The 26,393-nt window shown below is 37.3% G+C and overlaps 2 protein-coding genes across 4 annotated transcripts in view; one reads left to right on the forward strand and one right to left on the reverse strand.

The window, feature by feature from the left end:
• The window catches only part of actn4 (actinin, alpha 4), a 264,894-nt gene that overhangs the window by 166,344 nt on the left and 72,157 nt on the right, over positions 1–26,393 (forward strand). The gene's annotated exons all lie outside the window — the stretch shown is intronic.
• On the reverse strand, positions 2,101–26,349 carry rab38a (RAB38a, member RAS oncogene family). Of its 2 annotated transcripts, XR_015509946.1 has the most exons (4): positions 26,113–26,349; positions 15,982–16,262; positions 4,742–5,501; positions 2,101–3,629 (listed from the first exon to the last, which is right to left on the reverse strand). XR_015509946.1 is itself a non-coding variant. In XM_087284782.1 (3 exons), exons 1-3 carry the CDS (start codon positions 26,312–26,314, stop codon positions 5,349–5,351), a joined length of 636 nt encoding a protein of 211 aa, XP_087140908.1. In that variant the 5' UTR covers positions 26,315–26,349; the 3' UTR covers positions 2,101–5,348. The 2 variants fall into 2 exon arrangements, 1 of the variants encoding a protein (XP_087140908.1); XM_087284782.1 differs by having other exon boundaries at positions 2,101–5,501.

Here is a 26,393-nt window from a genome sequence, read left to right on the forward strand (position 1 = left end):
ATGGAAAGGCTGATGGCTTTTTATTTGCATGTTGTTTTTAATGGAATTACCACCAATGTTTTTTCTTCTGTAGGTTATTGATAAAATGTGGTAATTCTAATAGTTTCATCAAATTAATTAGATTTTTGGAAATCACCAAGCAACCTCCTGACCCCCACATTGAGAACCACTGCACCACATAGGTGACTTGAATTAACTAAATTGGCTGTAGTGTATGAGCGTGTGTGTGTGTGTGTGTGTGTGTGAATGAGTATGTATGAGTGTTTCCCAGTACTGGGTTGCAGCTGGAAGGGCATCCGCTGTGTAAAACATATGCTGGATAATTCCACTGTGACGACCTCTGATAAATAAGGCACTAAGCCGATGGAAAGTGAATGAATGAAGGATAATATAAACTAATTAAAGGAACTATCCACCAAAACAAAGTCGCATTATATATATATATATATATACATACATACAGTTGAAGTCAGAATTATTAGCCCCCCTGTTTATTTTTTCCTCAATTTTCTGTTTAGCGGAGAGAAGATTTTTTTTTAACACATTTCTAATCATAATAGTTTTAATAACTCATCTCTAATAACTGATTTATTTTATCTTCGCCATGATGACAGTAAATAATATTTGACTAGATATTTTTCAAGACACTTCTATACAGCTTAAAGTGACATTTAAAGGCTTAACTAGGTTAATTAGGTTAACTAGGCAGGTTAGGGTAATTAGGCAAGTTATTGTATAATGATGGTTTGTTCTGTAGACTATCGGAAAAATATATAGCTTAAAGAGGCTAATAATTTTGTCCTTAAAATGGGTTTTAAAAAATTAAAAACTGCTTTTATTCTAGCCGAAATAAAATAAATAAGACTTTATCCAGAGGAAAAAACATTATCAGACATACTGTGAAAATGTCCTTGCTCTGTTAAACATCATTTGGGAAATATTTAATAAAGACTTATCTATTTGGAGCACCTTTAAATGTTAAAATAGTTAAATTATCAATACTGATTGAAACATTGATCTCTTTTTCATCTGTAGGTTTAGCTGAAAATACATTTAATTTTGCCTGCTTCAATTTGTGCAATCATTGTTTTCTGATCAGTTTCATACAATTATATTTTCAAAGAGAATTTCTGTCCAACGTTGGACACAAAAATGTCATGTTCGCATGTGTTTGGACTAATCCTGTCATGATTATTGTCATAAAAAATAGACAATGTTTAATATTTGCATTAACATAATTGTATAATTAAAACACCATGATAAAACATGACAAAATCTTTTCACGTTCACTCATGTCAAACTGCTAATCATGCATTCATTAATTTTATTTTTCGGCTTATTCCCTTTATTAATCCGAGGTCGACACAGCGGAATGAACCGCCAACTTATTAAGCATATGTTTTATACAGCAGATGCCCTTCCAGCTGCAACCCAGTACTGGGAAACACCCATACACTCTCATTCACACACATACACTACGAACAATTTAGCTTATTCAATTCCCCTATAGCGCATGTCTTTGGGGGAAACCGGAACACCCGGAGGAAGCGCACGCCAACATGGGGAGAACATGCAAACTCCACACAGAAATGCTATCTGACCCAGCCGGGACTCGAACCAGTGACCTTCTTGCTGTGATTAAAAAATTTCCTATGCCTGACAAATTTGCATAACCAGTTTATTAATGTTAAACCTACAAACTTGTAAATTTCACATGCAACTCTTAATGTTTTTGACTGCTGATTCTGTCATTTTAGCTACGCTTTTTCAACACCTGCACTTTAAAATAAACAAGAACGCGAATACACTAAATGCAACTTCTGTTCATCCAACCAAGGACACAATGACTATCTGAAGAGTTTGATTATATAAAAATAAGTAAAACCAGCAACAGAATAATAGTCTCTCTCTCATGTTTGTGTAAAGCATCTCAAGAGGATTCTGCTTCCTCCAGCTTAATTGCACAATTATTACAAACATAATAATACAATACTGACCAATAACTGTCTAGCAGACAATATTACAGCGTTTAGTCGAACGTAAACATTCAAAACCCCAGCAGCAGAGAGAAACACAAGCACAGAGGAAACGCAAGCACACTTTACTAAAGATCATGTTTATTAATGCAGTATCTGAACTCTGCTGTATACTGGTTGAGTACAGAGGTATTTACAGGACATCATCTTATATACTCTGTTAAATATATGTATAAATGTAGAACTGACACATTTGATAAATAAAAACAATGTTATTTAATGTAACAAATGACGAACATCCCAAATGAGAACGCTTTTGAAGACTGTGTTAAGTGCATTATTACCGTCCACTTGTTTTTACTTAAAAAAAGGATTCATTGGATTTAAGGTAAGTGGTTGCAAACAATTAATATGAGCTGAATTTAAACAAACAAATCCCCTAAATTTAATTTGTTTGATTAAATTCAGCCCATATACAGTTGAAGTCAGAATTATTAGCCCCCCTTAATTATTAGACCGCTTGTTTATTATTTCCCCAATTTCTGTTTAACGGAGAGGGTTTTTTTTCAACACATTTCTAAACATAATAGTTTAATAACTCATCTCTAATAACTGATTTATTTTATCTTTGCCATGATGACAGTAAATACTATTAGACTAGATATTCTTCAAGACACTTCTATACAGCTTAAAGTGACATTTAAAGGCTTAACTAGGTTAATTAGGTTAACTAGGCAGGTTAGGGGATTAAGGCAAGTTATTGTATAACAATGGTTTATTCTGTAGGTTATTGAGAAAAAATATAGCTTTAAGGGGCTAATAATTTTGACCTTAGAATGGTGTTTAAAAAAATTAAAACTGCTTTTATTCTAGCCGAAATAAAACAAAAAAGATTTTCTCCAAATAAAAAAAAATATTATCATACACACTGTGAAAATGTCCTTGCTCTGTTAAACATCATTTGGGAAATATTTTAAAAAGAAGAAAAAAATTCGAAGGGGGCTAATAATTCTGACTTCAACTGTAAATAGTTTGCAACCTTTTACCTTAAATCCAATGAATCATTTATTTCAGTGTGTTTTTCCCTCATTCATTTTTTTTTCCATATGGATTTTTTTATCAAAGCCTTTGTTAAAGCATTTTATTAATTCATTAAACACTCCAGCATTGAGGAGAATTCCAACATGGGATATCCCACTGGTATATCTCCCCCAATTCATACTTTTTTAATTCAGTGGCTAATGCTGGGGTCACACTAGAGTTTGAGCATGTGAAATTCTGTCGTGTGGCGGGATTAAACAAGATGATTAGACATTTTAAAAAGCCAGGGATTGGTCCATATTTAAAATTTCTGTCCAGAGAGGTCATGACAAAAATTATACAAGAATATTCAATTTTGGGTGAATATCCTTTTAAAAATACAGCTAGCGACATATTTATCAGCGTACAGTGCATCCGGAAAGTGTTGATAGCGCTTCACTTTTTTCACGTTTTTTATGTTATTCCTTATTCCAAAATGGATTAAATACATTTATTTCCTCAACATTCTACACTCAATCCCCCATAATGATAGTGTGAAAAAGGAGTTTTTTTAATTGTTGCAAATTTATTAAAAATAAAAAACCTGAAAATTCACATGTACATCAGTATTCACTGCCTTTGACATGAAGCTCTAAGTTGAGCTCAGGTGCATTCTGTTTCCACTGATCATTCTTGAGATGTTTCAGCAGCTTCATTGGAGTTCACCAGTGGTCAATTCAGTTGATTGGACATGATTTGAAAAGGCATACACCTGTCTATATTAGGTCCCAGGGTTGACAGTGCATGTCAAAGCACAAACCAAGCATGAAGACAAAGGAATTGTCTGTAGACCTCAGAGACAGGATTGTCTCGAGGCACAAGGCTGGGGAAGCTTACAGAAACATTTCTGCTGCTCTGAAAGCTCCAATGAGCACAGCGGCCTCCATCATCCGAAAGTGGAAGATGTTTGGAACCACCAGGACTCTTACTAGAACTGGCCGGCCATCTAAGCTGTGTGATTGGGGAGAAGGGCCTTAGTCAGGGAGGTGATCAATAATCCAATGGTCACTATCTGAGCTCCAGCATTCTTCTGTGGAGAGAGGACAACCTTAGAAGGACAACCATCTGTGCAGCAATCCACCAATCAGGCCTGTATGGTAGAGTGGCCAGACGGAAGCCACTCCCCGCCTGGAATTTACCAAAAGGCATCTGAAAGACTCTCAGACCATAAGAAACTAAATTCTCTGGTCTGATGAGACTAAAATTGAACCCTTTGGAGTGAATGCCAGGAGTTACCTTTGAAGAAAACCCGGCACTGCTCATCACCAGACTAATAGCGACCCAACAGTGAAGCATGGTGGTGGCAGCATCATGCTGTGGGGATGTTTTTCAGACTAGTCAGGATAGATTCACAACTCAGTGAATGTCCTTGAGTGGCCCAGCCAGAGCCCAGACCTAAACCCTATTAAACATCTCTGGAGAGATCTGAAAATGGCTGTACACCGAAGCTTCCCATCCAACCTGATAGAGCTTGAGAGGTACTGCAAAGAGGAATGGGCCAAAATTCCCAAAGACAGGTGTGCCAAGCTCGCGGCATCATATTCAAAAAGACTTCAGGCTGTAATCGCTGCCAAAGGTGCATCAACAAAGTGTTGAGCAAAGGCTGTGAACACTGATGTACATCTGATTTTTAAGCTTTTTTATTTTCAATAAATTTGCAACAATTAAAAAAACTCTTTTTTCACATTGTCATTATGGGGTACTGAGTGTAGAATGTTGAGGAAATAAATGAATTTAATCCATTTTGGAATAAGGCTGTAACATAAAAACATGTGGAAAAACTGAAGCGCTATGAATACTATCCGGATGCACTGTATAATGTAAAAAAATCCTTATAGAGGAGAAAATGAAGTGTAACAGTTGTGCTCTATTTAAATTCATGAATATTTCTAAAGCCTGCATGCATAATTCATGAGCCGCTAGAGCCGAAAAGAAATGTTTTTAATTTGCCGTTACATTTTGTACATTCAGCCGAATTCTGAATCAGGTAATAAAAATAAAACCACAGGCGCTCACTGAATGGACGGTAATAATGCATAAGTGGTCTTTGGGGCTTTTTTTTTTTTTTTTTGCATCCTGATTATTCGGCAAGTTCTGCGTAGAGTTGTGTTTTCACCGCCGTCTCTTAAAACATCTGCACAATGTTGGATAAGTCTGCAACCATGGAAGAAGACCGACCAGCCTGTCTCTGACACACACGTACTGTATAAACCAGAGACTCAGCAGAACCATTCAGATGAGGAAGCGTGATGTAGAGACGAGCGTGAGTCTGGATGGAGAAACGGAGCATCTTCAGGACCTGAAACAGGCCGAGCAGGTTCCTCCACGACTGGACTCCTGCTGCGGTGAAATAGTGTCTGCAACCTCCGACTGCAGCAGATCGTTCTCATTAGCTATAATGTGCTTCACCAGACAGTGTGCGGCTTCATCTATATTAATATTCTCCTGGGGAGAGAGAGGGAATTTAATTTTACAAGACTTCAATATATTAAAACCAACCCAATACAACTATAAATAATTAATTTCAAGTTGTATAAGACCATATGCATTTCAAATGAAAATAAAAACAAGTCTCATACAGAGACCAAAGAGAGAAAAAGATTTATTTGTTTGTATTTATTTTATTATTATTGATATATTTTTTAAAATGTCTTAATTATTATTACTTTTTTTGCTAATATAAATTTTATTTACTCATAATTATTGACTGTATGTCATAATATATGTACGTCATTATTAGGAGGGCCCATAATTTTGACTTCAACTGGATGTATTTATTGTTTTGTGTAAATCCTGTATATATTCCTTTCTAATTTATTATATATTATTATTATTAATATGTAATGTAATGTGTGTATTTATATAGCGCATTTATTGTGTATGGCCATACACCCAAAGCGCTTCACAATCATGAGGGGGGTCTCTCCACACCACCACCAGTGTGCAGCATCCACTTGGATGATGCGACGGCTGCCACAGGACAACGGCGCCAGTGCGCTCACCACACACCAGCTATTAGTGGAGAGGAGAGACAGTGATAGAGCCAATTCGGTGGAAGGGGATGATTGGGAGGCCATGATCGTATTATTTTAATCAATTTTGTTATTACTACTACTGTCCAGTTTTTTATCAGGTTACCCACTTTACCCCAATAAACTCCCCACTGGAAGGGTTTCAGGGCAAGTACGATGGATACAACTCCAGCCACTGCCAAACTTTTATTGCGTACACATACACAATGTTCATCCACAAGGTAGACAGCTGTACTGACTTTACACTTGTCTGCCAAACTTGGACGTCCTTCCTCGTTTAATAACAGTTGTTAGTAACTAACTAGCAGTAGGTGGAATAGTATTATTATTACGGTGTGATTTTTCAATACAAAAACTCCCTCTTAAATGATCTGAATTTCATAAATAGGTTCTGTTATATTGGCAATTAATTTACGAACATAATTTTTCCTCACATAATTCACCAATTGGGAACAATAGGTACATTTTATTTAGAAACAAATCTTTTTTTTATGAAGACTGGTGGGAGAGAGGTATTTGGTCGGTTGTCCATCTATTAGACAAAGAAGGTGAGGTTCTCAGTCAGGCCCGGATTGGCTAATCGGGAGAACCGGGAGAATTCCCGGTGGGCCGGTCCGTTTTTGGCCACGAGGGCAGTTGCACTTTTTCATTTATTTATTTATTTGACCATAGCCTCACTCTTTTTATTCATTATTCTGCCGCAGCTCCGCTCTTTTTATTTTTTTTCTCGCAGCCTCGTAAACAAAATGCAGCCTGCAAATTATTAATGATGTAACTATCATCATTCGACTCTAAACAGCGGCACCTTAGTGAATTCGAATAATTAATTTTGATTAATAATACACCTGCTCAATGAAAATCAGATGATTCACTACATTAATAAATCTGACATAACTTGATCAGAAATTTAAAAAGGAGAGAAAAAGATTAAGACATCAATAAAAGTCTTGCAGGTCATAGTGCCATATTTGTTTTTTATTCCAGCCACGTAATATCAACAGCGCCACTGTGGTCCAGTGGTCAGCACGTTAAAATATGACACAGCCGACCCGTGTTTGAACCTCATCTGAAAAATTATTATTATTTCTTTTCATTTTTTATTGTTAAGACATATAATACTGTTAGGGTTGTTGGAAATTTGAAGTTCTAAAGCAGCTGTTTTCTTGAAAAATGACGTGAAAGTGTCCTTAGAAACTGAATTGGAAATGACCTTTTTTAATAGTCAGTCGTGAACTGAGATGGGCCGGTCCAAGGGAAACTCCAGGGCTGAAAAGGAGTCCCACTCCGGTCCTGTTCTCAGTCATAGAAATTTTTGTGAAAAATATAACTTTGAATGTGATCACAAGCAATACACTAAGGTATTAAAATCTATTCCGAAGGCATTTCTAACGATGGTTAGTAATGTGGTTTCCAATATAAATTACACACTTCATCTGCCTTATTTGTTGATAAATGGACAAGATTTTATTCGGAGTGAAATACCCAATAAAATAATAAGATCGATATTAACCCAAGATAAATTTCCAATACAAGCTAATAGAAATATTATCTCTTTTTTTTTCCAAGAGCTCTATTACCGAATTAAGAACAATGTCTCTTTCCTTCCCAATACCTCCCAAAGCTAAAGAAGTACATTTTAAAATTTTTAATGATATTTACCCATCTTCAGAGTTTCTTAGACATAGATTTAACTTTGATCACAACAACTGTACATTCTGTGAGATTGACATTGAATCGACTGCACATTTATTTTTTGAATGTTTATATAGCAGAACCTTTTGGTCTGATTTATTCGAATGGTTGAAGATTTCTCTCAAATTGTCCTCCCAATTTTCTAAAAATGATATTTTATTTGGTTTATTAGGGAAAGATGTTAATATTCAATTTGTATTGAACAATATTTTAATTTTGGGAAAATTTTATATTCATAAATGCAAGTGCCTTAAAACCAAACCACTGTTTTTAGTTTTCCAAAAGGAGTTTTGGCTATACTGTAAATCTTTAAAGCTGATAAAATCAAAAGGTGGAAGAAGACTGTTTAGTCTATTGAAAAAATTTTAAATTAATAGAAGACCCGATGTAAATGTTTTTTTTTTCTTTTTTTTTGTTTCTTTTTTTGTGTCTTTTCTCTGGTTTAAGTAACTTTGTTCCCTTTTGACTTACTATGTTATTGACTTTATTATTTGTGCTTTGTTCTATAAATGTAGATAATAGTTGTTATTCAAATTTTGCCTTGTAATTGAGTTATGATGCAATAAAAAAAAAAAAAGTAACTAACTAGCAGCTAGCTAGGTTATAAACCGGCAAGCGTACCGGCCCCGAACAATAACTGACTGAGAGAGAATGAAAATGAAACTTGCGTCTTAATTTATACAGACACAACCTATCTGCTAGAAACGGTAATACACATCTCCATAATCTATCAGAACTATAATATTCATGAAAATACAACATAAATGTGCATGCATTTAAACGTACAATTCAAATATACATACCTATATTTGTTCTTCAAATACTCTGAAACATAATAACATCTATCCCTAACAATAAACATATTATAAACAATAGTGACGCACACTGGAAAGTCCTACAACTATTTTTTATATTGACTTTTCCCTGCTATAGTATGTACACTTTGGCTGTATGTACCATTTACAGTATGCCATGCCATTAAAGTGAATTGTATTTAATTGAAAGAGAGAGAGGGAGAGAGAAAGAGAAAAAGAGAGAGAATGTTTCCTGTCAGCGTTCACACACCTCTTTTTGGCTGTGACTGCATTAATGAGCTCTTGAATATTCATGACAGACTGTAGATGAAGGACTGTGAGTCAGCAGAAAGTGTCACTTTACACACACACACACACACACACACACACAAGTTGGTTTTGGTGGTTTATGAGGACTCTCTATGGGCCAAATGTATTTTATACAGAAAAAAAAAAACCTTTATAAATGGCCTACGCGGTAAAAAATGTTTTAAAATCTTGTTTTCTGTTTATTCACGGTTGAGAATTGCATTATGGGATGTTGATCTCTGCTCTGTCGACTTTTGATGTTGGAAACTCCACTCTACAGTTTAACAAAGTGCCTTTTATTGACATTTTAGTCTGTAAAATACCAGTTCTGGCAGTTAATTGCAAGATTTTTGTAGCGTTATATAGCTGTTTTTCAATATGCATACTTCAGCGATCTTGCGTCCTCGTGTTACGTTATCATCAACTGCCAAAGTTCAGTTCCAGTACTCAAAACCGCAAGAACGGAGGACACGTGAAACTTCCCGGATGTGTTCTTAATATCAAGGACGCATGGATGCAGACTTAAGCACCAAACTCGCTCTAGAGGTCTCAGAAGTCATTGCAACTGGAGGTGGGAAGCGCAGCATTTTATATAGATTTATTATTAAAGTTCAGAGATGTAACTTCTCAGGAGCTTCCCTAAATGAATGTAAACATTACCATGAAAATCTTTACAGAGGCATAAACACATTAAGAGTGTTTATTTGCTGAAATTCGTATTCAAATTTGTATTTTATTTATATTGTGCTACATACATTTGTAAAGTCTTTATGCAGAGTATATATTGTGAAAAGGGGAAAAACAATAAATGGTTGTATGAATGCTGTAATGTTTAAATAATTTTCCATTAAAAATGTGTGAAGGTCATGTGACCATCAGGAAGAACGCGGCATCTCATTTCTCACAGGACGCGTAGTCTGTTCTCGCAGACTCCTGAGTTGACCTGGCAAGACTGGTCTTAACAAGAACGCATGTCCGGTTTTGAAATTGAGAAACAGCCAACACTTTAAACTATGAAAATGTTTACAAAATTCACAAGGTTAAAAGTTGTGGGAAAAGCTCCCATAATGCAATGCATAAATAACATACCTGTCAACATTGGGATGTGAAAATAAGGCATATGCCCACCATAATAAGACCCCCCACCCCCCTTTAAAAAATACCCATATTAATAAATATGTTCATTTAGAGCTGTTTCATTGTAAATAAACAGTTAAATGGTCAGTAATATGTTTTATTATTATTATTTACAAAATAATAAAAAAATAGTGAACATTAGCAGCAAATACATACAGTATAACAGTTTAGCTTACTAAAATTAATAGCTATTAAAATGAAATAGTATCAAGTTATCAAATCTCATTAGCTGTTTCTTCACTGTATAACCTACACTTTCTGATTAAAGAGCGACTAATGAATGACTTATTATTTTAGATTTTTCATTTGATCACATTGAATAACAGGTGTCGCTTTGAAAATGCACACATCTAACGTTATAATGAAAGTATTCTACTGCTTTCCTAACGGTTTATGCTCATTTAAGACGAAATAAAAACACCAAGGTCGACATCTTTAAATATTTTTATTATTATTAATTATGTGTGTATGTGTTTAAAGGGCCATGACACCCCCCACTTTCTGTTAAAGTCTACTTCAGAATTTTTTCAAAAGATTCATGATTAATGGGCGTGGAGCTCCGCGAGCATAGGGCAGGAGTGGGCGTGGCCAGCAGGGGAGAAGGGGAGCGAACAACTGTTGTTGTCAGTCGGCTCACAAAATGAGACACAAACCGTGAGGAGACGCATGAGTTTATAGTTTACAAAGTTAAAATGCAAAGAAATAAACAGTAATTTAATGCCCTGCTACATTTGTTATTTGTAATATCATATACACATAACCACAATTTATATCATTATAAAGATAAGTGTGTTCATGTAAACACTATAAATGAGGATTCTCCCTCGATCCCCGGGTCTATTATAGATCTAAATGCAGACTCAGTGCAGCAGGTCTCCTGACCTGTCTATTTTAACCATTAGCCCTGCTGGTAATATAGAGGATTTAGGCAAACACAGCAGCACGGCGATGTGTCTGAATGTGAACGAATCCTGATAAAAGCCAACGTCCGGCATTCTCTAATTCCCGTGCTGTTCTCCCGACAAAAATGCTAGCAACACACACACAGCTTTGCTGTATGATCGGCCCTGACAAGATCGCGGGGAAAAAACATGCAACAAACCCCGTGGATCATGGAAACAAACACATACGAGCCTTCATGAACGGCTACTGCGTCCCGTTGGTCTGTGTCTCACAGCTTGCTTGAAACTGGCAGCTCTGCCTTCGGAATGCACGTGCTCTCATGAATAATTAAGCAGCCGGCTCTTCTCATAGGATAAGAAAACTCCGCTATGAATAATAATGAGAAACCGACGCGTCATCATTGCACTTGCAGTACTGCGCTACGTCGCCGATTTTGATCCCGCCCCAAAAATCATTTTAAACCCGGAAGCTGAAATTAGCTGACAAAAGCTCAAAATTATCCAGTTTTCCTCACAATTAAAGCTGACAGGTGCTAACATTGTCTTAACTGATGCTCAACACACACAAATCTGTTAAAATAAAAAAAAAGTTCTCCAGGGTGTCCTGAACCTTTAAACACGCACCCAAAAGCCAGACTTTCGCTCCGCGTGGCCAGAATCCGTTTGGGAAACAGCGTCTGTTTATCACTATGGAGCGCGTCAGCTGACAGTCACGCACTGCTATATGACTGTTCTGAGGATTACATATGAAGGGAAGATGGCACCTTTAATAAAAAGGAAAGGGAATCCCGCCGATTTTATATTTATTTCAAAGTGTTTTCGTGCCTAAACAAAGCGAAAGCACAGAACGCCGTCATACCACCACGTATCGTTCATATTAAAGATGAAATGCTGCCACACGTACTTCTGGCTACATAATTTGCGACCTCCAGAAATATATACAGGGCTACGTTTTCACAATGAGCCTATGTTGCATTTGTGTCCTCATAAACCGCCAAAACCAGCACACACAAAGACACAATCACACTTCTCTCGCACCTGTTTCACAACAAAACTGACAGTCTGTAAAACTGCCCACAAGGTCAGACAGCATTTAGTGTCCTTCAAAAATAGTCGTTCATCCAAAAAATTACAATTCTGTCATCATTTACTCGCCCTTCTGTCATTCAGAGACTTCTTTTCTACCGTGGAGGATAACAAGGTGAAATTTAACAGCTTTTCAGCTCATGTGCGAGCAGTTCAGAGATTTCTCAAATACTTTTATTCAGCAAGGCTGCATTCATTTGATCAAAAGCACATTTACAGTGTTACAAAAGATTTCAGCTTGAAATAAGTTTTCATCAAAGAATCCTGAATGATGGTGTAAAGAATGAAATGTTTTCAAAATAATTAATCTATCAGCATATTAGAGGGGTTTTTGAAGGACAATGTGGCACTGAAAACTGAATCAAAATTCAGATATAAGAAACAGCACATTTTCAAGACTAAACTAAGGAACAGTTTAAGTTATAATAATGTTAGGCAAGAGCGTATTGGGTTGTTTCTGTGCCGCTGTGTGTGTCTCTCTCTCTTTCTCTCTCTCGTCCTGTCCCGTTCCTGTTTCCAGGTTGCCCCGTCCTAATTGGACGTGCTCATAGATATATAGATATCGCATAGGGACCCTGAGCATGCGTCAATAGCGCCGCCACATTGGTACAGTGCTCCCAGGACAAATGTCATTCAACCGCACTAGTCAAGTCAGTGTTATTACAGGAAGATGCGGGACTTTAGCGCTGTCTACGGGTGTAGTAACGAGCAAACAAAGAAAACAAAGCACAAAGATAGAACATTTCATAGGTAATATTAAGTTTTTTTCTGTTTTTGTATGTTCTGAACTTTTGTGCTAATCAGTTAACGTTATTGATGATGACAGTCACTTACTGCTTTCACCATATGGCAAAGCAGCTCCAACTCGCACTGAACACTCGGCTTATGCTAGTTTTGTTGAATAAAATCAGCAAACAATGCAAAAGAAATATGACAACGAGATGCTGCACTGCCAGAAACTGGTATTATTGTCGGCTAACGTTAGTGAAAGAGTCGTTCAGGGGATTCATTCACAAGCGAATCGCTCCCTCCGTCAGTATGAGAAGTGAAAGCAGGAGAGGAGCTGTGTTTCAGGACATGATTAGATCAAATTTAACAGGGAGGGTGAATAGTACATTTCTGTACACACAAACACAAGCTTTTTGTCAGGAATGCCCGTGTGGTCACTGATCCATCAATAAAGAAAAGTGATGTAAAATTATAATTTTCGTAATTAGAAAAAAAAATTACATACTAACATCCAGGAAAACTCCCGATCATAGATATATGTGTATATGTGTATATCTCTGGCTTTGGATGGCCACAGTCCTCCACTATACCTTGGTCCCGCATTCATTTCAAAGGAGCGCTACCCTGTAGCAAGATGGCGGCGCTATTGACGCATTCCGTACAATAGACAACAATAGGCCAGGCGACATCTAATGTATATATCTATGGGACGTGCTGTATGCGTGCGCTGTGGTTGGTGCTGGGAGAACGCAGCATCTTTTGAAAAGGAACCGACGGAGTCAGATCGCTGGAGGGAGAGATGGAGAGCTTTTCAAAGAATGTGCCGTTCTTGTTTAAAACATGTCATAGTGCTTTTTCTGGTTGTTTATAAATTGTGAACATTAAGGTGTTCACCTTTTTCCTCTCCCCTCCATTTTTGTGACTGTCAAATACCCTGTTTGATGCTGGGTAAAGCTGTGAGCTGAGTGCCGTAGGGGCTGTGTGCCATTTACTTTGACACTGATTTCCTCCTGTTTTTGCTTTAGTTAAGGAGTAAGGGTAGTGTTTGTAATTTATTTTCTTCATTTCTTTTTGATTCAGTAAGTAAGTTACCTTCGGGGTAACCTTATTTGTTTATTGTCATAGATATATACACTAGATGTCGCCTGGCCTATTGTTGTCTATTGGACGGAATGCGTCAATAGCGTCGCCATCTTGCTACAGGGTAGCGCTCCTTTGAAATGAATGCGGGACCAAGGTACAGTGGAGGACTGTGGCCATCCAAAGCCAGAGATATACACATATACACATATATCTGTGATCGGGAGTTTTCCTGGATGTTAGTATGTAATTTTTTTTTTTAATTACGAAAATTATAATTTTACATCACTTTTCTACATTGATGAATCAGTGACCGCACGGGCATTCCTGACAAAAAGCTTGTGTTTGTGTGTACAGAAATGTACTATTTAGCCTCCCTGTTAAATTTGATCTAATCATGTCCTGAAACACAGCTCCTCTCCTGCTTTCACTTCTCATACTGACGGAGGGAGCGATTCGCTTGTGAATGAACCCCGGAACGACTCTTTCACTAACGTTAGCCGACAATAATACAAGTTTCTGGCAGCGCAGCATCTCGTTGTCATATTTCTTTTACATTGTTTGCTGATTTTATTCAACAAAACTAGCATAAGCTGAGTGTTTAGTGCGAGTTAGAGCTGCTTTGCCGTATGGTGAATGCAGTAAGTGACTGTCATCATCAATAACGTTACCTGATTAGCACAAAAGTTCAGAACATACAAAAACAGAAAAAAACTTAATATTACCTATGAAATGTTCTGCCTTTATGCTTTGTTTTCTTTGTTTTCTCGTTACTACACCCGTAGACAGCATCTTCCCGCATCTTCACGTAATAACACTGTCTTGACTAGTGTGGTTAATTGACATTTGTCCTGGGAGCACTGTACCAATGTGGCGGCGCTATTGACGCATGCTCAGGGTCCCTATGCGATATCTAGTGTATATATCTATGGTTTATTGTAAATACAAACCTTTTCCACCTTCTCACAATAAAAGAACCGTTAAGGTCATTTAAATCATAAACCTGCTAACTGTTTATTTATTTTTCTTTAACTTTTATGTTCGACTTCAACCCTAGACATTTTGGGGTCGTAACAATAATACAAAACAATGTGGTCAAACAAATGCAGTCTTTGTGACAACAAGAGACTTAACTTAACCAAACTTTAAAAAAAATTCAGGAAATCACAAACGTGAATATTTGTGCATATACAGAGTGTTGACATTATTCTAAAATGCAGAAGTGCGCTCGTTTTTGCGATTGTTTTAGAACTTCTAATTCAGTCGCCTATAGGAGAAATGACTTGGAATAATAAACGTCAAAAAATGGTCAAACTACTTGCTCTACAAACAAGTGCTTGCATGACTAGAGACCAAGTAGAATAATGTAATAAGAAAATCAGTTTGCAACATCAAACAGCAAAACGAGCTGTTTTTAACGTATAAAAATAAATGGAAGTGAATGAGACCGGAAGTCTCGAGCCAAAAAGATTCTAATGGCTGCACCCGCTCGTCTGATTTTTACCATGTTTTCAGATTTTACTAAATTCTCACCTTGTTATTTTTGCATTTATTTTATTTCTGTTTTTCTCTTACCCGCTTTCTAGAACCGTTCTTCATCAGACTCGAATGCTGCCGTCACGGCCAACATACATGGCGAGCTAACTGGACAAACTGGTTACAGTGGAAAAGCTATCCATATGTTAAGCCAGGGGTGTCCAAACTCGGTCCTGGAGGGCCGGTGACCTGCAAAGTTTTGTTCCAACCCCAATCAGACATACCTGGGCTGGCTATTAAAGCTCTTACTAGGCTTTATAGAAACATCCTTGCAGGGGTGTTTAAGCAAGTTGTAGCTAAAATCTGCAGGATACCGGCCCTCCAGGACCGAGTTTGGACACCCCTGCGTTAAGCGGTCGGCGGGTAAGCACGAAATGACATCATACCGCTCTGTAGCGTTCGTTTTAATGACAAAATGCAGCCATACGTACTTCTGGCTACATAATTTGCAATCTCCAGAAACCTATATAGGCCGTTGTTTTCAGAATGAGCCTATGTTGTATATTTACCTTCGGCCCCCCCACCCTCAATCACATTTGGCTTTTTGAAAAAGGTTTGGGTCTGATTTAGTATCCTCCTAAATTAATTTGATCACCATCTGCTTTCCATAAATAAGCTCATTATATACCTTGGCTGAAGTTTCGAACCATCCCACGAAGCCGTTCTCCTGGCAGAACTGCTCCATCTTGATGCCGTTGTTGGTGAGCACGTCTCGGCCCTGATCACATTTGTTGGCCAGCAGCACCGCCGCCACTTGTTTGCCGTTGGATAAACTCAGCTTTGCATCCAAATCCTCCTTCCACTTCGTCACCGCCTCAAACGTCGACGGCCGCGTGACGTCAAAAACAATGAAGGCTCCCATTGCTTCTCTGTAATAGACCCGCGTCATGTTCCCGAAACGCTCCTGACCTGAAATGAAGCACATGAGAGATGCAGGACGGTTTATGAAAGGAACACACACATGTGCTGACACTTTATGGTGATCACAGGCAAATCTATGACCGCTGAGAAAACAATGAGGGGTTTATTTTCAGATGGAGCCTCGGGTGACTGAGAGAGAGTCCATCTGCATTAATATAGATTGTAAAACGCTTGTTTGTCCTCTGTTTGGTCATTTGTGCAAAAAAGTAATAATGTAATAGTTTATAGTGAACACTTGAGTGTTTTTGAACTTCATTATAGTAAAGTGTATTATGCTGTATATTTATTCATTTTCCTTCAGCTTAGTCCCTTTATTCATCAGGGGTCACCACAGTGGAATGAACCTCCAGCTTATCCAGCATATGTTTTACATAGCGGATGCCCATCCAGCTGCAACCCTGTACTGGGAAACATTTATACACACTCAGGCCCCATTTACACTAACGCATTTTAGTTTTAAAACAGCGTTTTAGATCAAAAACAATCCGGGTCCACACTAGCGTCTCTGAACATATCTCCGTCCACACTACGCCACCAAAAACGTATATCACGTGACCATTCGTGCACTCTGTGCATGTGCGTTCTAGTATAAACAGAAAGCATGTGTCTCGCTCTGCATTTGGTTATTATTAGTCAACAAACGCCGGTTGAACAATAAACGCGATGGCAAAGAAAGCAAGAAAGGTATTTTTGTGGACAGACGATGAGGTTGAGTTGTTACTAAACATAACAAATGAATAACTGCACAATGGTGCCTAAAACAGACAATAGTGCAAACAACACTCCCATTCCTGTGTCCATGTTGTTGTTTACAGTGAATGCTAGTCTGCCGTCTTCCGGTAGCATTTAAGCCATGTGTTATAGTCATGTGAAAGGGGCTTGACGAATAAGGGAAGGATACGTAATGAAACAAAAGCCCCAATCAGCTAGCAAATTTCAGCAGCCCCGCCTCCGTTTTCCCCCATCCACACTGAGAGCGTTTCAGAATGAAAACAGCCTCTCCAGCGTTTCCAAAATGCTCCATTTTCAGCGCTCGAAAACTCCGGCGTAGTGTGGGGGGACTGTGGGGGGAAACCCGAGCAGCCAGAGGAAACCCACGCCAACACGGGGACTTGAACCAGCGGCCTTCTTGCTTGCTTCTTGCACGAGCCACCATGTTGCCCCAACACTACAATATTGACTATTAATTACTATAGTTATTTACAAATTTTTAAAATGTAGGTTCTGTTTACACAGACATGTTTCTGCTGTTTGAAAGAAGCTTCTTTTGAAGGCGCTCTCTGATGTGGGTAAATAGGTCGTAAAACAAAATTACCATATTTGGGTTTTTAAGTCACGGTTGGGTTGAATTTCGATATGGTCAGGGCAAAGGAATGCAAAGCGTATAATAGATTGTTGTTGGTTTTTATATATTAATTTTTATGAACATCAACAGTTTAAAACTCTTTCAAATAAAATACCAGCTTGATTTAGCCTAAGTAAAACAGTAAATATATAGAATTGAAATAAAATAAAACAAAAAAGAGGGACGACACTGTGGCTCAGTGGTTAGCACTGTGGCCTCACGGCAAGAATGTCACTGGTTCGATCCTCGGCTGGGTCAGTTGGCATTTCTAAGTGGAGTTTGGCTGTTCTCCCTGCATTCGCGTGGGTTTCCTCCGGGTGCTCCAGTTTCCCCCACAAGTTCAAGCAGATGCACTATAGGTGAATTGGGTAAGCTACATTGTCCGCAGTGTATGTGTGTGAATGAGTGTGTATGGGTGTTTCCCAGTGATGGATTGCGGCTGGAAGGGCATCCACTGTGTAAAAAACATATGCTGGATAAGTTGGTGGTTCATTCCGCTGTGGCGATGCCTGATAAATAAGAGACTAAGCAAAGGAAATACAAAATAAGAGTTCTGCTTACATAACTTTGTGTATACTGTATATTCATGTACACATAAAAAACACAAACACACACACACACATATAAGCCCAAAATTATTCATACCCATGGCAAAATTAGATTTAAAATAAGATTTTTAAGCATAAAAAAAAAAAATATATATATATATATATATATATATATATATATATATATATATTTCTTTTTTTTTTTTTTTTTTTCCCCAGAGATGGGTTGTGGCTGGAAGGGCATCCGCTGTGTAAAAACTTGCTGGATAAGTTGGCGGTTCACTCCGCTGTGGCGACCCCGGATTAATAAAGGGACTAAGCTGACAAGAAATGAATATATATATATATATTTTTTCTTTTTTTTTCACAATGATGTCTATCGTATACTGTTTTATTATATTTTGGGAGAAGCCTGTGTCATTTCTGGTAAAAAAAAAACCCAAACTTGCTGGTTGAATAAAAGTAACTAAGTCAGAATTTGCCAGGACTATGGGCACACACACTATGCTATTCGAACCAAACCCAGGCCCTTTTCCCAGATCATTTGAGAAGTGTGAGTGCTCTGAATCGGGCTCAGGCGTGGTTCAGTTGGCTGGCCCTGGCCTGGTTGAAAGAAGTGTGCCAGAGCGCGGTTAACTTGGGCTCAGGCATGCTGGTGAAATATTTGACTGTGTGTCACCGCATCCCAAACGACTAAAACGATATAACTATAGAAATCTCTACTGTGCTGAGCGAGAGCGCTTCTCTTCCTGTTAAACTGAACAGCGCATCATTGATGATGTAAGCGTGCTCAGGTCCGAATGTGATGTGAGTGTGGGAGACAGGAGGGGGGACAAGCTTGCTTCGGCCCACTTTAAGGCAAATGTACATAGTATGAGAACGCTCTACGAGTCATTTTAGGCTTGACTGCCCTGAAAGCACAGGACGTCAACATGACATCATATTGACGTTGTATCCTAACGAACCCCAACGTCATGGGGACATTGGATTTGGTTTGAAAATGAAAATCAGGTTGACGCCAGAACCCAACGTCAGACCAACGCAATCTCACGGCAATTTGTAACTTTTTGATTTAGTGGCTAATTCGTATGAATTCGTATGATCTAATTTGTACAATTTAGTACGATTTCCTCATCACCCAATGATGGTTGGGGTTAGGGGTGGGGTTGGGTGCCACGCCCCTTTTTTAAAATCGTACATTTTTGTATGACTGAACTGAATTAGCCAATAAACGGACAAATCGTAAAATACTTACGTTTCCTCGAGATCAGGCTGGTCGGACCGACGTCAATGTCCATTGTCCAGCCTGAAATCAACATCTAATCATGTTACACCTTGACGTTGTGTGGACGTTACCACTATGACGTCTATAAGATGTTGGATTTTGGCCACTTTCCAACACAACCTAAAATCAACCAAGGGTCCGTTCTTCGTACGTGGATTACTCCGTTAGCTGGATTTGGTTATTGACGATTTGACATGATCCAGGATCGTTTCGTTCTTCAAAGCTGATCCGAGAGTTGTTGTCATGGCAACAGTTCTGCTAGGTCAAACCTGATCGGGAGCAGGTTCAATTCATATAAACAGGATTAGATCGGCTCAGTTCAAGCAAAGATAATACAGTAAGTATGTTCCGAATTCTGATATTTTCTTACAGTAGTAGTTATATACACTTGGGAAAATGGTACATATTTTTTAACTATATATATAAAGTTAAAGTCATTAATAAAATAAATAAAGTTATACATATTAATAAAACGTATGCAATCTGCACCCTCGAAATGAACAAAGACTGCCACCTGGTGGTGCAAAGAGAAAACTTATTGGTATGAACTTTTTCGATTGCTTAGTACAAATTATGTATAATAGAAATGCACAATATGTGACTTTTTTTAAAAGCAATAATACATTTATGCAGTCATAAACATGTTTTGACAGTTAATATGCCAGTGATTTGATGCTTCACAAAAGTTGCAGACGCCTTTACCAATATAAAAATGCTTTTGTAAACAACCAGTTATTCTTTACACCGATTAAAAAACGGATACTATTATAAAGAAAATCTTTTCTAAATGTAGAACTAAATACATTGATTTGCATTGAAATGCATGATGAATACTCTTGTCTTGACAAATGAAAGTGTAAAGCCTGCAGCTCACAACAAATGTGGAAAGTTCTTGCGTGTCATATTAAACAAACCGTTTACTGCTAATTTGATGTAATTTTGCTCACATGGATAATTGAATATTAATCAGATGATGTCATTACTCTGCTGTGCCGTCAGCCAATCGTTGCATTGCTGATCATGATTTCGAGGATGGATAGATCTGTCCTTCACAACACACGCAGCGATCTCAGATCAGTTCATCCAGACATTCTAATCTGATTCGCGAACTTGTTTGAAGAACCAAATTAGCGAGAGATCAGTTATCAAGATTAAAAGATCCAGGATCTGCCAAATAATCTTAGATCATTTAAGCAAGGTACGAAGAACGGACCCCAAATATCAACGTAATTTGATGTTGTTATTAGACATCAAAATAACATGGTCCTTAGACACTGGCTATTCTGGGGTCCGTTCTTCGTACGTGGATTACTCAGTTAGCTGGATTTGGATATTGACGATTTGACAAGATCCAGGATCGTTTCGTTCTTCAAAGCTGATCCGAGAGTTGTTGTCATAGCAACAGTTCTGCTAGCTCAAACCTGATCGGGAGCAGGTTCAATTTATATGAACAGGATTAGATCGGCTCAGTTCAAGCAAAGATAATACAGAAAGTATGTTCCGAATTCTGATATTTTCTTACAGTAGTAGTTATATACACTTGAGAAAATAGTAAGTATTTTTAACTATATGTATAAAGTTATAGTTATTAATAAAATAAATAAAGTTATACATATTAATAAAACTTTTGCAATCTGCACCCTCGAAATGAAAGTACAAAGACTGCCATCTGGTGCAAAGAGAAACCTTATTGATATGAACTTTTTAGATCGCTTTAGTACAAATTGTGTACAATAGAAATGCACAATATGTCACTTTTTTAAAAAGCAATAATACATTTATGCAGTCATAAACATGTTTTGATAGTTAATACGCCGGTGATTTGATGCTTCACAAAAGTTGCAGACGCCTTTACCAATATCAAAATGCTTTTGTAAACAACCAGTTATTCTTTACACCGATTAAAAAAAGGCTACTATAAGAAAGAAAATCTTTTCTAAATGTACAACTAGATTTGCATTGAAATACATGAGGAACTCTTGACACATGAAAGTGTAAAGCCTGCAGCTCACAACAAATGTGGAAGGTTATTGACTGTCATATTTAACAAACGGTTTAATGCTAATTTGATGCAATTTTGCTCACATGGATAATTGAATATTAATCAGATGATGTCATTACTCTGCTGTGCCGTCAGCCAATCGTTGCATTGCTGATCATGATTTCGAGGATCGATAGATCTGTCCTTCACAACACACGCAGCGATCTCAGATCAGTTTATCCAGACATTCTAATCTGATTCGCGAACTTGTTTGAAGAACCAAATTAGCGAGAGATCAGTTATCAAGATGAACAGATCCAGGATCTGCCAAATCATCTTAGATCATTTAAGCAAGGTACGAAGAACGGACCCCTGGTCACCTGATTGTTATTGTTTTCAAAGGCCTCTGTTTTCAAATGTATCCACTTCGGACAGCATGAAGATACATGTTCGTCTGCTAAAACACTGTCTCAGTGTGGATGGAAGGCGGTAATGGAGAGAGAAAGATGTATTTTTTTGAACAAAAATGTTTTGGTGTGGACAAACTACTATCTACTCCCTCAGTTAGACTGTTGTTTTGTAAATATAACCTCAACTCTTACTAGTCCGTTCGCCCTGATCCACGTGATCTCACTCTGAGAATCTTGTACATATTTGCAAGTGTTGGAGCTAAAGCCTGCATATCTTTAATGAGGAAAAGCACATTCCAGCGGCTCATATTGATCAACTCCAGTGAGCTCCAGCCTCACGCCAATGAACTTAAAGCTCTGATCTGGGCCACGACTCAATGCTCAGGATTAGTGTCAGAAGTTACTGGAGCAGCGAACAGTGAGAAAGAGAGCAGAAATGCAGTCCTGCAATGGAAAATACTACATATAAATGTCTCCAACAGCTGAGAAATAAATAGTTGGGGGGAAAATGTACTTTTTGATATGATGGGATGTACAGCGGCATGATACTGGGAAAATATGCGATAATGTTGTTGAGTGTTGCAATAATGATATTTCTTGTGATATAGCTACTGTATAGTAAAAAAATGCTATGTAATCAGCAATTTAAAAAAACATATGTACAGTTGAAGTCAGAATTATTAGCCCCCTGTATTATTAGCGACCCTGTTTATTTTTTTCCCCAATTTCTGTTTAATAGAGGGAAGATTGTTTCAGCACATTTCTAAGCATAATAGTTTTAAAAACTTATTTCTAATAACAGATGTATTTTGTCTTTGTCATGATGACAGTAAATAATATTTTACTTGAAATTTTTCAAGACACTTCTATACAGCTTAAAGTGACATTTAAAAGCTTAACTAGGGTAATAAGGTGCACTAGGCAGGTTAGGGTAATTAGTCAAATTATTGTATGATGATGGTTTGTTCTGTAGACTATCCAAAAAAGAATTAGCTTAAAGGGGCTAATAATTTTGTCCCAAAAATGTTTTAAAAAAAATTAATAACTACTTTTATTCTAGCCGAAATAAAACAAATAAGACTTTCTTCAGAAGAAAAAATATTATCAGACATACTGTAAAAATGTCATTGCTCTGTTAAACATCATTTGGGAAATATTTAAAAAAGAAAATAAAAATCAAAAGGGGGGTAATAATTCTGACTTCAACTGTATGTAATGACCAAACTAAAATAAACAATCACATTTTCTGAGCTAATTAAACCTGGAAACACAATAAAAATATTTAAAAATAAATCTTCACCATGAATGACTGAAATCCTACACTCACCGGCCACTTTATTAGGTACACCTGTCCAACTGATCATGAACGCAAGTTTCCAATCAGCCAATCACATGGCAGCAACTTCATGCATTTGGACATGGTCAAGAGGATCTGCTGCAGTTCAAACCGAGCATCAGAATGGGGAAGAAAGGGGATTTAATTGACTTTGAACGTGGCATGGTTGTTGGTGCCAGACGGGCTGCTCTGAGTATTTCAGAAACTGCTGATCTACTGGGATTTTCACGCACAAACATCTCTAGGTCTGTACTCAAATGTCCTCCACAGTCACCAGAACTCAATCCAATAGAGCACCTTCGGGATGTGGTGGAACGGGAGATTCGCATCATGGATGTGCAGCCAACAAATCTGCAGCAACTGCGTGATGCTATGAAGTCAATATAGAGCAAAGTCTCTGAGGAATATTTCCAGTATCTTGTTGAATCTACGCCTCGAAGGCAGTTCTGAAGGCATAAGAGGGTCCAACATGATACTAGTTAGGTGTACATAAAGTGCTCAGTGAGTGTATATATGGATATTGTATATATGGGCTATACTATTATCGCAATGATACTTTTTCGATATATTAAGCAGCCCTAATGGAATGACCTTTAAAGCATGTTTACATATCCTAACAGCAAAATTCAACAATGTAATGTGCATATGCATCTGGTCATGAATTTACTATAAATATAGCCGAATGTTTTTATCAGTGCTTAGAACCTAATTTAATCAAGTATAAAGCTAATATTTATAAAATATTGGGATTATTTTGAAACCATCAAATTGTTTAAACTGTTGTACCTTGTGTCAAAATGTCAAATGTTATGTACCACAGTAAGTGAGGTAAACTGGCTCTCAGCACAACACCCATGAGCTGCTGATCTGGACCCCAGTCCACAATCACCCACCAATTGAAGCATCACCACTGAACTTCACTAAAGAGTGAGAGAACCTCGGGCAGGGATTCGCCATGGTCAGAGTGACTGAGCTGAGCGAGGGCGAGGGAAAGCGTCGCCCCACCTGACGCCACGGGTCATTCCCATAGATATGGTGTGGGGGAACAACCTTCACCACCATCCAGACAGAAACACACAAGATGATGATCACTGAGTACCTATTATGAGTCATTTTATTATTATTATTATTATTGACTACAAGCTATTTAATAGAAGATCTAGTCTCAAAATCTAATCAAAAACATATTTATTTTTTACTTGTTTAAACTACTTAATTAAAAAAAGCTGAAACACAATTAGGAAGATTTTTTGGGGAAAACGTCATTGTTTTATGTTGATTATATAATTAGTTACGTTATCTTAATAGATTTGTGTTGGGAGAACATGAAATAATTGTGTGGAACACTGCATTTTTTTTACACCAAAAACTAATTTTGGTCATGATTTTACTGTAAATATAGCCAAACGCCTTTATTAATGCTTAGTTTTTTTTATTTATTTACATATAAGGCTAAATTTTCTAAAATATTTAGACTTTTTATTTAAAACCATCAAATTGTAGATGTTAAAAAAATTGTTGTACCTCATACAAACTGTCAATTCTAACAAACCACACATTAATGAAAAGTTTATTTATTTATCTTATACAGTAGATTATGCATAACTTTAAATTTTGCTGAATAAAAATACCATTATGACTACTTTTGTGGTCCTGGGTGATAAATATTTTGTGTACATTTATAAAACGTCGATTTTAATTATGTCAAATTACCTCAAAAACACACATAAGCAAACTTTGATTTAATTGTTGGAATTGTCTCTGGAATTCTTGATTCTGATTGGTCGATCACAACATTCTAAGGTATGTTTTATGTGAGGGATAAAGATTGAGGTAAAGTTGGTTTTATATTTATAAGCTAAATTGTCCGTATTTAGATATTTTTAACCCTCCCGGTTATCAAATAAATGCATCTTTGCCAAAAAAAAAAAAAATAATAATAATAATAAATCATCTTTCAGATCATGTATAAATCTCAGTGACAAAAAAACTGACAATTATGCCTGATTTTGTGGTCCAGGATTTTCTATATTATTATATTTGTGTCAAGTGAAAGCACAATTCACTTAAGAACTAACTTTTCGTTTTCCCAAGAACAACATCCACAATGGCAAATCATGCTCCTTTCTGATGTCCCTCTACATTTCATCTCCTATTTACAATGAAGTTCCTGTTTTCCTTCTTTTTTAGGTGAAAATCTCCCTCACATGAGCAAAGAACACATGACCGCGCAGGGAGAGCGCGCCCGCGCGCGTGAGCAACGTTATTCAAGAGAGACTTTAGAGCGCGCGTGAGGAAAGATATTAAGGAGAAACTCCGACAAAACAAACAAACAATATAATTAAACTTGCACGATCAGCTCTCATGGTAGAGGGAAAATGTTGTAAAATGGCCTTCGGATGTGTCGATTTGAATAAACTAATAGTAGAACTAGAACAATACAGAATGGTTTGCATATTATAATTTCGTAAATTTTATTTCAACAATTAAAAGTGTGATTACTAATTATGCCAAACATGTTCATAAATATGTAAAGAAAATATTACACATATTTTAAAATAAAAATAAATGCTTGTTTGTGGCATATTATGCCAAAGTTTGGTTAAAATTCGTTAATTGTTTTAATTAAATGTTAAACCCAATGTTAATTATAAATTTTGACCCAATGTAAGGTTTAAAAATGCGTTTTTGTGTGTGTAAAAGTGTTATTCACAACTTTAGGACAAGAAAAAAAAAAGACTGAGGCCTATAACAAATCACTAATCACTTTACAAAACAGGAGTAACGTATATATGTTGAAATAAATCCGTATTTAGGACGTTATCAAACTATTCAAATAAACTTTAGACGTCAAACTGGACCACGTAAACATATATACACAGGTCTATATCAATTAAACTAAATAAATAATTAATTAAATTAAATAATATTACCTGCGATGTCCCAGAGCTGCAGCCTAACGGTCTCCTGGTCGAGATTCAGAACTTTGAGCGCGAAATCCACGCCGATGGTGGCACGGTAGTTTGGTGAGAAGTTCTGGTGCACGTAGCGCTTGATAATGCTGGTTTTCCCCACTCCCAGGTCCCCGATCACCAGGATTTTATAGAGATGTTCCTTCAGGTGATGGTTCTGCATGGCTGTGTGAGACAGAGGCGAACATGGACGCGTGTGATCCGCTGGGAGAGACTCTGGGAGAAACAGAAACGCCCCGCGG

Source organism: Danio rerio, chromosome 15 (assembly GCF_052040795.2).
Source record: "Danio rerio strain M-AB ecotype USA chromosome 15, GRCz13ab, whole genome shotgun sequence".
In the NCBI taxonomy this organism is placed as follows: Eukaryota; Metazoa; Chordata; class Actinopteri; order Cypriniformes; family Danionidae; genus Danio; species Danio rerio.

What these genes read in the sequence shown, in the direction of transcription:
- rab38a (XM_087284782.1), bottom strand. Translation starts at nt 26,314, where the DNA reads ATGCAGAACCATCACCTGAAGGAACATCTCTATAAAATCCTGGTGATC. An exon ending in GCAGCTCTGGGACATCGCAG is followed by an intron (nt 16,263 to 26,112) that starts GTAATATTATTT and finishes GCTTCATTTCAG; the next exon opens with GTCAGGAGCGTTTCGGGAAC. An exon ending in GGTTCGAAACTTCAGCCAAG is followed by an intron (nt 5,502 to 15,981) that starts GTATATAATGAG and finishes CTCTCTCCCCAG; the next exon opens with GAGAATATTAATATAGATGA.